At 45.3% G+C, this 12,870-nt stretch overlaps 1 protein-coding gene across 1 annotated transcript in view; it reads left to right on the plus strand.

Annotated features, from left to right (window-relative positions):
• The first annotated feature begins 5,918 nt into the window (after positions 1-5,918).
• Positions 5,919-12,870, plus strand: part of TEX26 (testis expressed 26) — an 82,365-nt gene continuing 75,413 nt past the window's right edge. The window contains 3 exon segments of the mRNA XM_032611692.1: positions 5,919-5,939; positions 5,942-5,981; positions 10,143-10,224. Coding sequence (XP_032467583.1) covers positions 5,919-5,939; positions 5,942-5,981; positions 10,143-10,224 — 143 coding nt within the window.

Here is a 12,870-nt window from a genome sequence, read left to right on the forward strand (position 1 = left end):
TTGCCGTGGCTTCTCTTGTTGCGGAGCACAGGCTCTAGGCACGCGGGCTTCAGTAGTTGTGGCTCGCGAGCTTCAGTAGTTGTGGCTCATGGGCTCTAGAGCGCAGGTTCAGTAGTTGTGGCGCACGGGCTTAGTTGCTCCGCGGCACGTGGGATCTTCCTGGACCAGGGCTGAAACCCGTGTCCGCCCCTGGAAGGTTTCTTTTATCATTAAAAATTGTTTTCAGTCAACTCATAGCCAAATGCATTTACTTAATTCGATATTCACTTACCAAAGTTTTATGACTGCCTCCAAGGAAATATACAGTGTGCTAATGTATATTTCATTAGCAAATGTCACAAAGAATTGATACTGGGAAATCTATAAAATGGGTGAAAAGTCTATTGGGACAGATCTCCCTGGGTCAAAGTGACCTCAGTCTGGATGTATATTTGCCCTAATTCAGACATCTTAAACAGTTTAAGATCAGTAGGAATGTATAGGACAAGAATGGCCTAAGCAATCATTCATTCCATTCATTCATTTATTTCTCACATATGATTGAGTGCCTACTGTGTGCAGTGCACTGGAGCTGGTATATAAAGGCGCCTAAAACATGGCCCCTGCTCTCAAGGAACATCCAGTCTTGTAAAAGACAGATGTACAGCTAGTAAGAACAATAAAATCAGTGCTACGGGAGAGATTCAAAAAGGAGAGCGTCTAAAACGCTTATGATCCAGTTTTGGAGATAAAATTACTGACGTGTAACTGTAAAATTTAGTTTTAAAAGAAACATGTAAGGATCAATTTATCCAAGCAACTGATTTACTGAAGTTCTCAGTGAAAGAGTCACCTTGGAAGCTATTAATTTTTTCCAACAAGAATGCAATCCGGACATTATCTACAGAATAAGGGAGTTTTTCTCTTATTACCTCATGGTTAGAGTTTGATTTTTGGCCAAAGGAAAACATTGTCCAACTTGATTGCCTACCTTAATTATCAGCTCGAATGTCTTCTTACTGTTTCAAATACCCGTCTATCTTCAAAGAGCAAAGTTATACCCCAATTTAAGAAATTCAAAAGAATGTGCATCAGTGTTTGAAGGGAGTTTCTAAAGAATTTCAAAGATGCTTTAAGCAATGGCAGTGTCATTATAATAAATGCTTACTTTGAAGGAGAGAACGTTCATTTGGATGGCTAACTGCCGGTCTAACAGATTTAGAATGACTGTTCACACTTGATACTCACGGCTTGAATAAACTTCAGAGACCCAATAATGCAAGGCGTTAGTAATTGTTCTTAAGGGTTCATAGAAGAGAAAAACACAAGAATCAGAGACAGCAGAGATGGCCCAGGAAGGAGGTGACATTTATATACGATTGATGAGGTTTTGATAGAATCAAACGTCTGAACTTGCTGTTACGGCTTTATTTGGATAAAATGTGAGTTTGGTGAGTGGCAGGTTAGAAGCAGAGCTTAGAATTTACCCTGTTAAACTGGACTGTCCTAATAAAATAGAGACCATTACAAAATGTTCTTTTCTGGATTTTTCAATAAAAACAGAGCAATCATTCTTGGACGGCTTAAACACAACCCCTCTTAGTGTCAGATGTGAACCAGGTGACCTCAGGAAGACCTGGATCTCTGATGGTAATTTTAAGTGTCAGTTTGGCTGGGCCACGGTGTCCAGATGTGTCGACAAACATTATTCTTGATGTTTCTATGAGGGTGTTTTGGATGAGGCTAACATTTAAATCAGTGGACTTTAAGTAAAGCAGATTGCCCTCCACAATGTGAATGGACCTCTCCCATCAGCTGAAGGCCTGAATAGAACAAAAGTCTGACCTCCCCTAAGCAAGACAAAATTTTGCACAGATGACCTTCAGACTTGAACTGCAATGTAGGATCTGCCCTGGGCTGCCCTGGTCCTCTGGCCTGCTGGCCTACTTTGCAGATTTAGGACTTGCCAGTCCCCACAATTGTGTGATCCAGTTCCTTAAACTAAGTTTCTTTCTCTCTCTCTATACACACACACACACACACACACACACACACACACACACACACACGATTGGTTCTGTTTCTCTAGAGAACCCTTAATAATACAGAGTCCATCACAGAAATGGAGAAAATGTTTTACGAGTTAATCCATCAGCTAAAACAAAGAGAAAAGACAGTTTTGTTTTGTTTTTTTACATGAAGACACTTGAATAAAAGCATTGCATACCACATAATAACAGGAAGTCTTGCCAAAATACAGCAAGCAAGCCAGAAAACCTTCACTCAGTACATTCATATCCAAAGCACTTGGCATTGCTGAAGAATGTCCGTGACCTCTTCTGGGCTTTTGGAAACAGTCACCGGCCAAGTCTCCCATCAACTCTTTCACATTCTTCCTCTTGTTCCGGAGACAACCTTTCCTCTCATGTTACCCGGAGCAGAGGTCCTCAAACTTGAATGTGCCCTGGAATCTCTTGGAGGTTTAGCTGCAGATCCTGACTCAGGAGCTCGGTGGGGGAGGGAGGGAGAGCTGTGTTTCTGCGTTTCTAACCAGTTCCCAGGTGATGCCGAGGTCGCCGGCCCTGGGACAAGGCTCTAGACCTGTCCATCTCGAGCGTTACGAATCACCTGGGGATCTTGTTAGAAAAGCAGAATCTTGCTCCCCCACCGACTTACTGACTCAGAACTCGTGTTCTTGTCAAATGCCCAGGTGGTGTGGACACGCTCAGTTTGGGGATAGCTTGCTGGCACATCTGCTTTCTCCTGGCTGGGACCCTGTCTACTCTCTCCTGGAGCATCAAGTCCTCTCTCTCTCTCCCTGCTTCTTACCTTTGGCCTATGAGCTTGGTTATTCTTCTCTCCTTTCAAGTAATAACTCTCCATGTGATCCACACCCTCCTCCCCCACTAGACCCTCTTCTCCTTCACAGGCAAAATTTGAGTGTTCGGGCTTCCCTGGTGGCACAGTGGTTGAGAGTCCGCCTGCCGATGCAGAGGACACGGGTTCGTACCCCGGTCCGGGAAGACCCCACATGCCGCGGAGCGGCTGGGCCCGTGAGCCATGGCCGCTGAGCCTGCGCGTCCGGAGCCTGTGCTCCGCAACGGGAGAGGCCACAGCAGTGAGAGGCCCACGTACCGCAAAAAAGGAAGAAAGAAAAAAAAAAAATTTGAGTGTTCCTTCGTTGCTGTCTCTTCCCTCCACCACCCACCCCCATCTTGACTTCTTCATATCACGCTCCCTCTGTACGTGTGTGTGGCAGAAAGAAATTTCTTGTAATAATGTGAATTGGAAACCAGTTCCCATTTAACTCATTTGATGCAGCTACTCTCGGTTGGTTTTTGTCGATTCAAAACTCTGTCACAGGAGCATTGGTAACCTCAAGGTCTTAGTTTCTGTGTGATGGATCTACTCTGGCAGGTGAATGGAACCTTGCTTCTCTTACTCCTGGAAAAGAGGATTTACTTAAACTACTGACCTGCGCCCTCACGCCGTTGCCTAACCCGCTCAGTGCACACTCCTCGTGTTAGGTGGAGCTCCTCAGCGGGGCTCTGGGGCTGCTTGGCTGTCCCCCTCCCCCTTCACAGTATGGCAAGACCAAGCTCGCAGGACCTCTGGAGGACACAGGCCGTTTCCCCCTCCTGGGTCCTTCCTGGGCCTTGGGGCACCTCTCCCTCTTCACCTGGTTGCCTCCCAGGCATCTTGGAAAACTCAGCTCAAGCAATTCCTCTCCCCCTCCCCCAAGGTCCCATAATACTCTGGGCACTGCCCTTAATGTCATCATCCAGCTCACTTCAGGTGCGCAGTATTTGTTGAGGGAAAGAAGAAAGGAAAAATATTCTGCTTAATCCTTAAACGGAGTTGCCTCAAGGAACCCAAATTCAAAGGCAGGAAGAGTGCTGTACTGCTCATAATGAAATGGACCTGTATCAACCATCCGTCTGCAGAAGCAGAAGCAGAAATGAAAGGCTATAAAAAAGAATGAAGGACTTCCCTGGTGGCGCAGTGGTTAAGAATCCACCTGCCAGTGCAGGGGACACGGGTTCAAGCCCTGGTCTGGGGAGATCCCACATGCCGCAGAGCATCTAAGCTCGTGAGCCACAACCACTGAGCCTGCTCTCTAGAGCCTGTGAGCCGCAACTACTGAGCCCGCGTGCCACAGCTAGTGAAGCCCGCGCGCCTGGAGTCCGTCCTCCACGACAAGAGAAACCACTGTTATGAGAAGCCAGCGCACGGCAACGAAGAGTAGCCCCAGCTTGCCACAACTAAGAAAGCCTGCACGCAGAAATGAAGACCCAACACAACCAAAAATAAAATAAATAATTTTAAAAATTTTAAAAATAAAATAAAATTTTTAAAAAAAGATCAAAAGAGTAATAAGACAAAAGAGCAATACCTTAGGTGTGTGTGGCTTTACGATTTATAAATTATCGTTAGAATGATTCATCTTTACAGCCCATTGAGGTGGGTACTCATATATTCATTTTACAGGTAAGGAAGCTGAGGCTCGGAGCAGTACCTGCTTTACGCCCAAGGCCTTCAGGTAGAAAGTGACAGATCTTCTGGCTCTCGATTCAGCACGTATCCCTCCCCGCCATTTCACAGCTTGCCTAAGACGAGACACATGTAAGATATTAATACAAATTCACTGCAAAAATTCTATATACTCACTGCTCTATTTTTAAAGTGTATTTCTTTTAAATTATGCTATGCTAATTAGCTCTACTATTTCCAGACAGTAATCTGTTATTGGGTGTTACTTTCTTTATTTAGACTCCACTACTAAATCCTAATTTAGACTCATCCCTTCTAATAACATCGACAGAAGTCTGTGTGTCCCACCATTCATTGCTATAGATTTGAGAGCCTCAATCTGTTATATTCATTCCATTACATGGATGGGACTCTACTCTCAGAAACTTCTGGTTGAGCTCTTCAGTTTAGAGAAATCCTTGCATATATACATGGGTCCTTACTTTGATGCCTATTCTGTCTCCTTTGATAAACTCCCTCTTGTTACTTCACTGTTCACTTAAGGTCTATGTTAGAATAACCCCTTGAAAGCTTAAGGGATGGTTGTAAATTGCTTTCTAAACATGGTGCCAGCAGTCTCCAATGCATACTTACTGTCTCCTCTTCGCATCCAAGTGGGTAATAGCTGTGTCCTAGCCGGGAGACATTCAGTATCACTAAGCACCTACTATGTGCCAAATGACCAGGTAGCTGTCAAATAATATGAATATAAAAGACCCTCCACATACATGGGGGTGAGAGACCCAGTTGAACCTGTGGGGACAGAAGAACGATGAAATTGACCGTCACAAAAAACGATTTTTGGTGCCAGGAACATGGCCTGGTGAGAAGAAAGGTGTCGCACACATCCCTACTCACTCCTCTTTCCAAGCGCACTTTTCTTTCACCTCCCTGCCGGCTCCTAATTCCTGTGCAGAGATGACCAGTTTGATGGCATGAAACTGTCTCAGAAACTCTGGTTCTGGTTCCACGTAACACAAGATTACTTGTGATTTTTAATTTCTTTTGCTCGGATCCTGCAAGATCCCTGACGACTTCGACTTCATTCGCTTAAGCTGAAAACTGTGCATAGCTGGAAATTTGCAGTTGAAAATCTGACAATATTACTTTCTCTTCAGCCCCTTTTGCTCCTCTCCCCAAATATATATAAGACAGTTCTCGGGAAAGCTCATTGCATGAACTAGACAAATACACGAAAGTAAGGTATCCATCATATTACTAGAAACACATCTTTTTACTTTCATCACCGGGTCCCCCAGCCGGCCCGGTGAAGCGCCCTGCACCTCGTCTGCCAGGGGCTGAGCCGCTGGGAACCTACCCGCGTCTCCATGGCGAAGCGTCTCAAAGCAGCCGCGCAGCACCCAGCCCGGCTGGTGCGAGAGGCCCAGCGACGGCCTCTTCTAGCAAGAATGGCAGAGCCTGGGCCCGAGGCTCCGTGTGTCCTTCTCAATGCGGCCACAAGCTCCTGCCAAGTAAAACTGCGGACCCTGCCAGCCGGCGGGGGGCGGGGACGGGGTCTCCCTTGGAGACGCGGTGCCTGGAGCGAAGGCTGCTCGGGTCTTCAAGGGCGTGTGCCTCCCCCTTACGGGTGGGACTCGATTTAAGGAGAGGCTGGGAGTCAGGGAAAATGAAAGGGTGTTCACGACCTTGCCCCTTTCCAGCCCTTCGCCATACCTTCTGTCAAAGCCCTCCCTAAACAGCTCGGAGTTTAAACACCCCATGAAATGTCCAGGAGGGGACAAGCAAAAGGAAGGCCTAGTGTCTGGAGAACAAAGACAACGACAAAGAAGCAACAGAGGTCGGGAGCTCTGAAGAGAGCAGACCCAGCGGGGGCCCTGATCCCCGGCAGGATCTGGGAAACAGCGCAGAAAGAGGGCGGGGAGGGGCTGCAGAATGCAGAGAAGCAACCCCCAAGTGGGTCTGCAGCGTCCCCCACCCCCACCCCGGTGGCTGTAGCAGAGGCTGGGAACTATGGCATTCAGCTGTTGCTTCTAAACTTCGCTGGTTTTTCTTTCAAAGGGATTTTGTATTTAACAGAGGCAGTGCTTCTAATGCTAATGTTGCATGCGAATGCAGCTGGTTTACTAACTCAGCTTTTTGTGTCAGTGGAAGGAGAGCCACTCTAGCTGTGGTGCTACTGGCGTGACTACTGTGTAGTCAGCTCCACCCTGGTCTTTCTCATGGCAATAATAAGCCATCGCAGCCCTCTAGCTGGGTAATTGTGGTTCCCTGGCGGCTACAGAGCAGTGGGGGTTGTTCAACTGCAAACTCCCTGGAACTGTAGTCCCAGGAGAATGAATGAAATGCACACTTTCATCCCATTCATCCCTTTGTAAATTACGAATAGCAAATGAAAACAATTAATACAAAAATATTTACAACACGAGTTTCTCTATGGTGTCCAGGCAGAGGAGCTGGAGCCCTCCCCAGGAACCCCGCCCCCCGCCCCACCCCCCTGAGTCTCATCCTCCATTTCTAGCCACCCTGTCGTGGTTTCTTTCACTGTCTGCTCTCCCCCCTCTTGTCTGGGAACGTTGGCATCCTCCAGGTTTTCTCCTTCTTGGTTTACATCTCCTATGTGAGCGGCCATATCCTGCCACAGGGCTTCTAGTCTACATAAAGGTGCCAATCAATGGCTCTCTCATCTTTATCTCTAACTCAGATGCTCTTCCTAAATCTCAGACCAAAATATCCATCTGTCTACCAGATGCATTTGGATGTCACAGAAGGGCCTCAAACGCAACACGTACAAAACTATACTCTTTGTCTTCCTAGACTTGGAAGCTCAGTATGGAGGGTCCCATCTGCTTAAAGGAGAGGGGAGGGCAGCTTCACTGACACCTCAATGTCATCACCAGGTGTCACTGATTCTGCCTCCAAAGTGTCCCTTCCCCTGGGGGAGTTTGCCCCTTCACCTCCGGTCCTGAGTCTCTAACAGCCACTCTGTGCTACTCCATCCTCCACTGATGGAAGGGTCACCCTCTAAAAGGTGGGCCTAATGTGTCACTGTCCAGCTCTGGTCTCAAAATAGGATGAGGCTGATGACGTCTATGGACGAATTGCTATCGAACTATTACTATCGACTGGGCTCTTAAGTGCTGTATTCCTTCCAAGGACCGCCATAAACTTCCACAAACTGGTGGCTGAAAACAATAGAAATTTATTTTTTTCACATTTTGGAGGCCAGAAGCCTGGTATCAAGCTATTGGCACGGCTGCACTCCCTCTGGTGGCCCTTGGGGAGAATCCGTCCTTGCGTCTTCCAGCTTCTGGTGGCTGTCGGCATTCTTTTTTTTTTTTTTTTTTTTGCGGTACGCGAGCCTCTCACTGTTGTGACCTCTCCCGTTGCGGAGCACAGGCTCCGGACGCTCAGGCTCAGCGGCCATGACTCACGGGCCCAGCCGCTCCACAGCATGTGGGATCCTCCCAGACCGGGGCACGAACCCGTGTCCTCTGCATCGGCAGGCGGACTCTCAACCACTGCACCACCAGGGAAGCCCTGTCAGCATTCTTGACCTGTGGCCCATCACTCCAGTCTCGGCCTCCATGGTCACATCACCTCCTCCTCTTCCGTGGCCAACCTCCCCCTGCCTTTCTTATGAGGACACTGAAATTGCATTTAGGGCCCACCGGATAATCTAGGGTGTTCTTCATCTCAAATCCTACTTGCGTCTGCAAAGAGTGATCAGGCCTAGACTGGCGTTGCTTGCTTCGGAAAAAGACAGTCTCTGTGCAGAAGATCCTTCCAGATCCTTCTAAGAGTCAAGCTCAGAGCTTCAAATCAGGTGAAGTGCTAGTTTATTTTAAGAGCAACACAGCCTCACAATTTCTCCCCACCTACCTGTCCGTGCTTGAAATTCTCTTAACAAAGAACATTAATTCTGCTGTTGGAATAAAATGCTTTAAAGTATAAAGTGGTTCCCACTAAAGCAGAAGAATCAAAGGATAATGTCATTTCTAGTATAATGGGATCAGAGCGTAGACACCAGCCAGGAGTCTGTGAACAGAAGGACAGAGTGTGACAGGCAGGGGCTAAGGCTTTAGTTAGCCCGGGGAAGCCTCAAGTGGAGGTGAAACTCACCCTGTGTGAAGGCGGCGGAGGAATAGTTACAGAGGGGCAGATGCAGCTGCCTGACTGGATTCAAGGACCTGTTCGATGAGAAACAAGCCCTGGATGGCAGAGATGGAGAGATGGGAGAGATGGGGAGAAGTACACAGATGGCAAAAATTAAATGTTTCTTTTTTATATGTAGGCAGTGGCATATAGGTTTTCAGACTATTTGGAAATTGAAGACACCTTTGAGAAAGATGCTTTACGGCAATTGTATTCAGGATGCGTGAACGGGAGAAAAGGCAGGCAGTGAGGTGGGTGCGGTGTGAGAGGTGAGGTGATGGACCCCAGACGGCTTTGCTTCGAACATGGAAGGGATCATTTCACCCAGGTGCTAGTGAAATCTAAAAAGCCACAGGTAACTGCCTAGATATGAAGAAAGAGAGAATGATCGAATTAAATTTTTAAAATATATTCCCAAGTAATCTGGTGGTACCTCCGTTCACAAGGGGAGGTTGGGGCAGATCAAGCCTCGTGTCTGCATACCGGTGAATTCTCCATCCTCACCCTCCGGGCCCGCCAGCAGCATTTGCCGTTGTAGGTGTCCCTCCCTCCTCCTGGAATCATGTTTTTCCTTCGGCCATCAGGACACCATAGCCTCCTGGGTCTCCACTCACCTCGCTCACTGAGCTTCTCAGCCTCCTTCACCGGCTTCCCCTCATCTCCCCAGCCTCTTGACACTGGGGGGCCCCGGGCTTCAGCCTTTGGACGTCACCTCCTCTAATGCCACTCCCTCCCTTGCTGAGCTCACTCACTCTCACAGCTTTAAAGAACAGCTGTGCCGCGGAATCTCGCACAGTCGTTACAAAGAATTACTTAGAGCTGCACCAGACGAGTCAGAGGGGCTTCCCATACGGCGCCGTTAAGTGACAGGTAGAAGAGGACACTTTGTGTAAGATGAGCCTGTTTTTGTAAAACAAAATAGGACTAGAACCCAATGTGATAATGTATTGATATACGTATATATCAATCTGTATATGATTATAGTAGCAGTTATAAAAATCTGGAAAGAAACAGGCACAATTGTTAACATGGGCTACCTGGGAGGAGGGTGATTACAAGCAGGGCCAGGAAGGAGCCACGACAAGGGGTCCAGGAGAGAACCTGACATGGAAACTATGACCCTCTTTGTGTAAAATCAGTTCATGCATTTACAGGTATATCTAATATGATGCATGAAAAGTCAGGCAATAAAGCAGCGATGGTGAACATCCTCAGATGATAGAATTTCAAATGAACTCTTGTCTTTATGTTTTTATGTATTGCTCGAATTCTTTAAAATAGTATATGTGAATTCTCAAGAAAAACAACAGACCTATTTTCATCTAGGGGGGCAACTCCTAATTAAATTGAGCTTCCCCTCTTCCCTAGTGGAGCTCACAAGTTGGCCTTCATTCCTCTACACTCTGCATTACCACCCGGAATGTTTGTCTCTTGCAAAATTATTTTAATTATTAAAACAACATTTGATCAAAATATGCTGGCTTGCCACATTTAAAACTGTTTTATTGTGCTTCTAGCAGGTGATACCGATCGGGATTCCTACGCCACCACGACGAAGACTGCGTTCACACCTAAGACAGGAGCGGTGCCTGCTTTAATTCGGTACATCCCTATTCAAATCAGATTGATATACACGCTTGAATTTGTTCACCTTTCTTCTATTATTCAGAGTCCAAAACCAACAGAGAGTAATCAGACAAGGCTTATAGAAAATGAACTCAGATAAGACCCACTGCACGCACAGGTCTCCTCCAAGCATCAGAGGGGGTTTCCCCTTCAAAGAGTATCCCAAGCTCCTACAGGAAAATTGAGAAAATTAACACATGGATCCTTCATAAAGCCACTGTGTATCATGCTTTACAACAGAGCCAGTATACAGTTAATAGAACTGTGCTACCTAAACATGGAGCATGTATTGAGTTCATTACCTGGTATACAGTAGGCAGGCAATGACAACTGAATGACTGGATAAGTGAGTAATTGTTAGCACTTCCACCCAACACTAGTCTTGGAAGCTGGAACAAGGCCACAGTCCCCTTACCCCTACCTTCACTCCTCCAACTATTGCTTCCTAAAGCAACGTTTGCTTACAACTTCTCCCTCAATTCCACCTGAACCGAGGGTGGTGGGAATTTCTGTCCATCAGCTGCCTCTCTAAGCTCATTGGTGGCTGAGAGAGGGTGGGGCTGCGAAAGCCCTGCCATCTTTCATTGCATCAACGGTAGGTGGGAAATTAGCATGGAGGACCTTCCCTTGTCTGTGTTCACTCTGTAAATTACTTCCAATATAGAGGATCTTTTCACCTTTAAAGTTCACATTGTCGAGAAGTCAAATGGAGTACTGTCCAGACTGTGTGGTGCAGTCAGGCAGAAATGGGTTCCAGCCTCAGCTCCCTGCTCTAATTACCCCTTATTTTCTCTGCTCCCTTAGGCGAGTAACCAGCCAGCTACAGCTCAGGTTTATGGTTGGCAAAGTGGGAACGATGACTGCTGCATTAGGTGGTGGTTCTGAGGACAAACTGAAAGCACTAGTCCAGTGACTATAGCACGAAGAAGTTACCCCCCAAATTTTCATTCATTTTCCCCCAGCATAATATACGACAGACTTCCAAAAAGTGCAGGTCTAAAGGACTCCTAATTTCCGAGTTACCGGCTATCCCACTGAGTCACGTTATATCCCCTACTGGGAGGTTTACCATCTGACGGTAAGGATTATGCCAGCTTCCCAAACAGTAACAGTTGTCTGAAGAAGAAACATTTGGGATGAAAGCCAAAACCAAATGGGTACTTATGGAGTCTAGGTCAGTGGTCTTCAAATTCACATATTTTTAAAGTCCACAGAAAAGTTCTTATTATAAATTTAAATAGCTGTAAAAGATAAAACTTCCAGCCCATCCTAAATATTGACGTTTTAAAACAAGACCATTAAATCATTTCTTTACATATAACCAGTGGGTAATCTAACCACCTTAGCAAATTGATACTCACTCTGACCCTTTTAAAAAAATATATACGAACAAGCTCTTCTTTAACAGATCATTTATTTCATTCCCTTTCCTTCTTGAGCTCTTACTCCCAGTCTACTTCCTCCATAGAATTTTGCGCTGCTCTAATATATTTTGTGTTTGAAAGCAATTTATCGATCACCCCATTATACCTCTTTGCAACTATTTCAGTACATTCATTGACATTAATTTTTAAACATGTTATAGGACCCTAAGTATTGAGTTATCACAATTATTTTTAGTACAGACTTGCTCAAAGCAATAAACACATTACAAATGTTAATAATTACTAAACAGAAAAAGTAGATTTTTTGGAATTGCATCTTGATGAGATAAATGGGGCTGTTTTGTTTTCAATTACTTTATGTCTCCAGATTTGAGTGTTCTTATGTTGGGAATGAGACCACATTCAGCATCAATTTTTCCTGCTTTTTTTTTTTTTCAATTTATAAATGCTAGTGTTGAGAAACCTTGTTCTCATAATTAAGTAGATGTGAATGAAAGGAGTTTTAGTGTAGCATTGCCATTCGATACTCTGAACTCTTTATGGTTATATGCCAAAAATCACAAGGTGATTTTTTAATGATTGATTGGCTGACAGCTTGGTTGTGTACTCCTTCAGTTTCATTGAAAGCAAATAATTAGATGATTTGTCATCCAGTTATTGAGTTATTCCCTATCTCGTTTTTCTGAGAAGTATACTGAAAAGGCCTGTCTTTTTTTTATATTTGAATTTTATTTTTATTTTATTGTATTTTTATATAAAATTTTTATTAAAATATTTTATTTTATTTTTGTAGACATGTTCTTATTAGTTATCAGTTTTATACATATTGGTGTATACATGTCAATCCCAATCTCCCAATTCATCCCACCACCACCAAGCTCCCCCCTCCCCGCCACTCCCCCCTTGGTGTCCGTACATTTGGTCTCTACATCTGTGTCTCAATTTCTGCCCTGCAAACCGGTTCATCTGTACCATTTATCTAGATTCCACATACATGTGTTAATATATGATATTTGTTTTTCTCTTTCTGACTTACTTCACTCTGTATGACAGTCTCTAGGTCCATCCACGTCTCTACAAATGACCCAATTTCGTTCCTTTTTATGGCTGAGTAATATTCCATTGTACATATGTACCACATCTTCTTTATCCATTCGTCTGTCGACGGGCATTTAGGTTGCATCCATGACCTAGCTATTGTAAATAGCGCTGCAATGAACATTGGGGTACATGTGTA

This window comes from Phocoena sinus, chromosome 18 (assembly GCF_008692025.1).
Source record: "Phocoena sinus isolate mPhoSin1 chromosome 18, mPhoSin1.pri, whole genome shotgun sequence".
NCBI lineage: Eukaryota > Metazoa > Chordata > Mammalia > Artiodactyla > Phocoenidae > Phocoena > Phocoena sinus.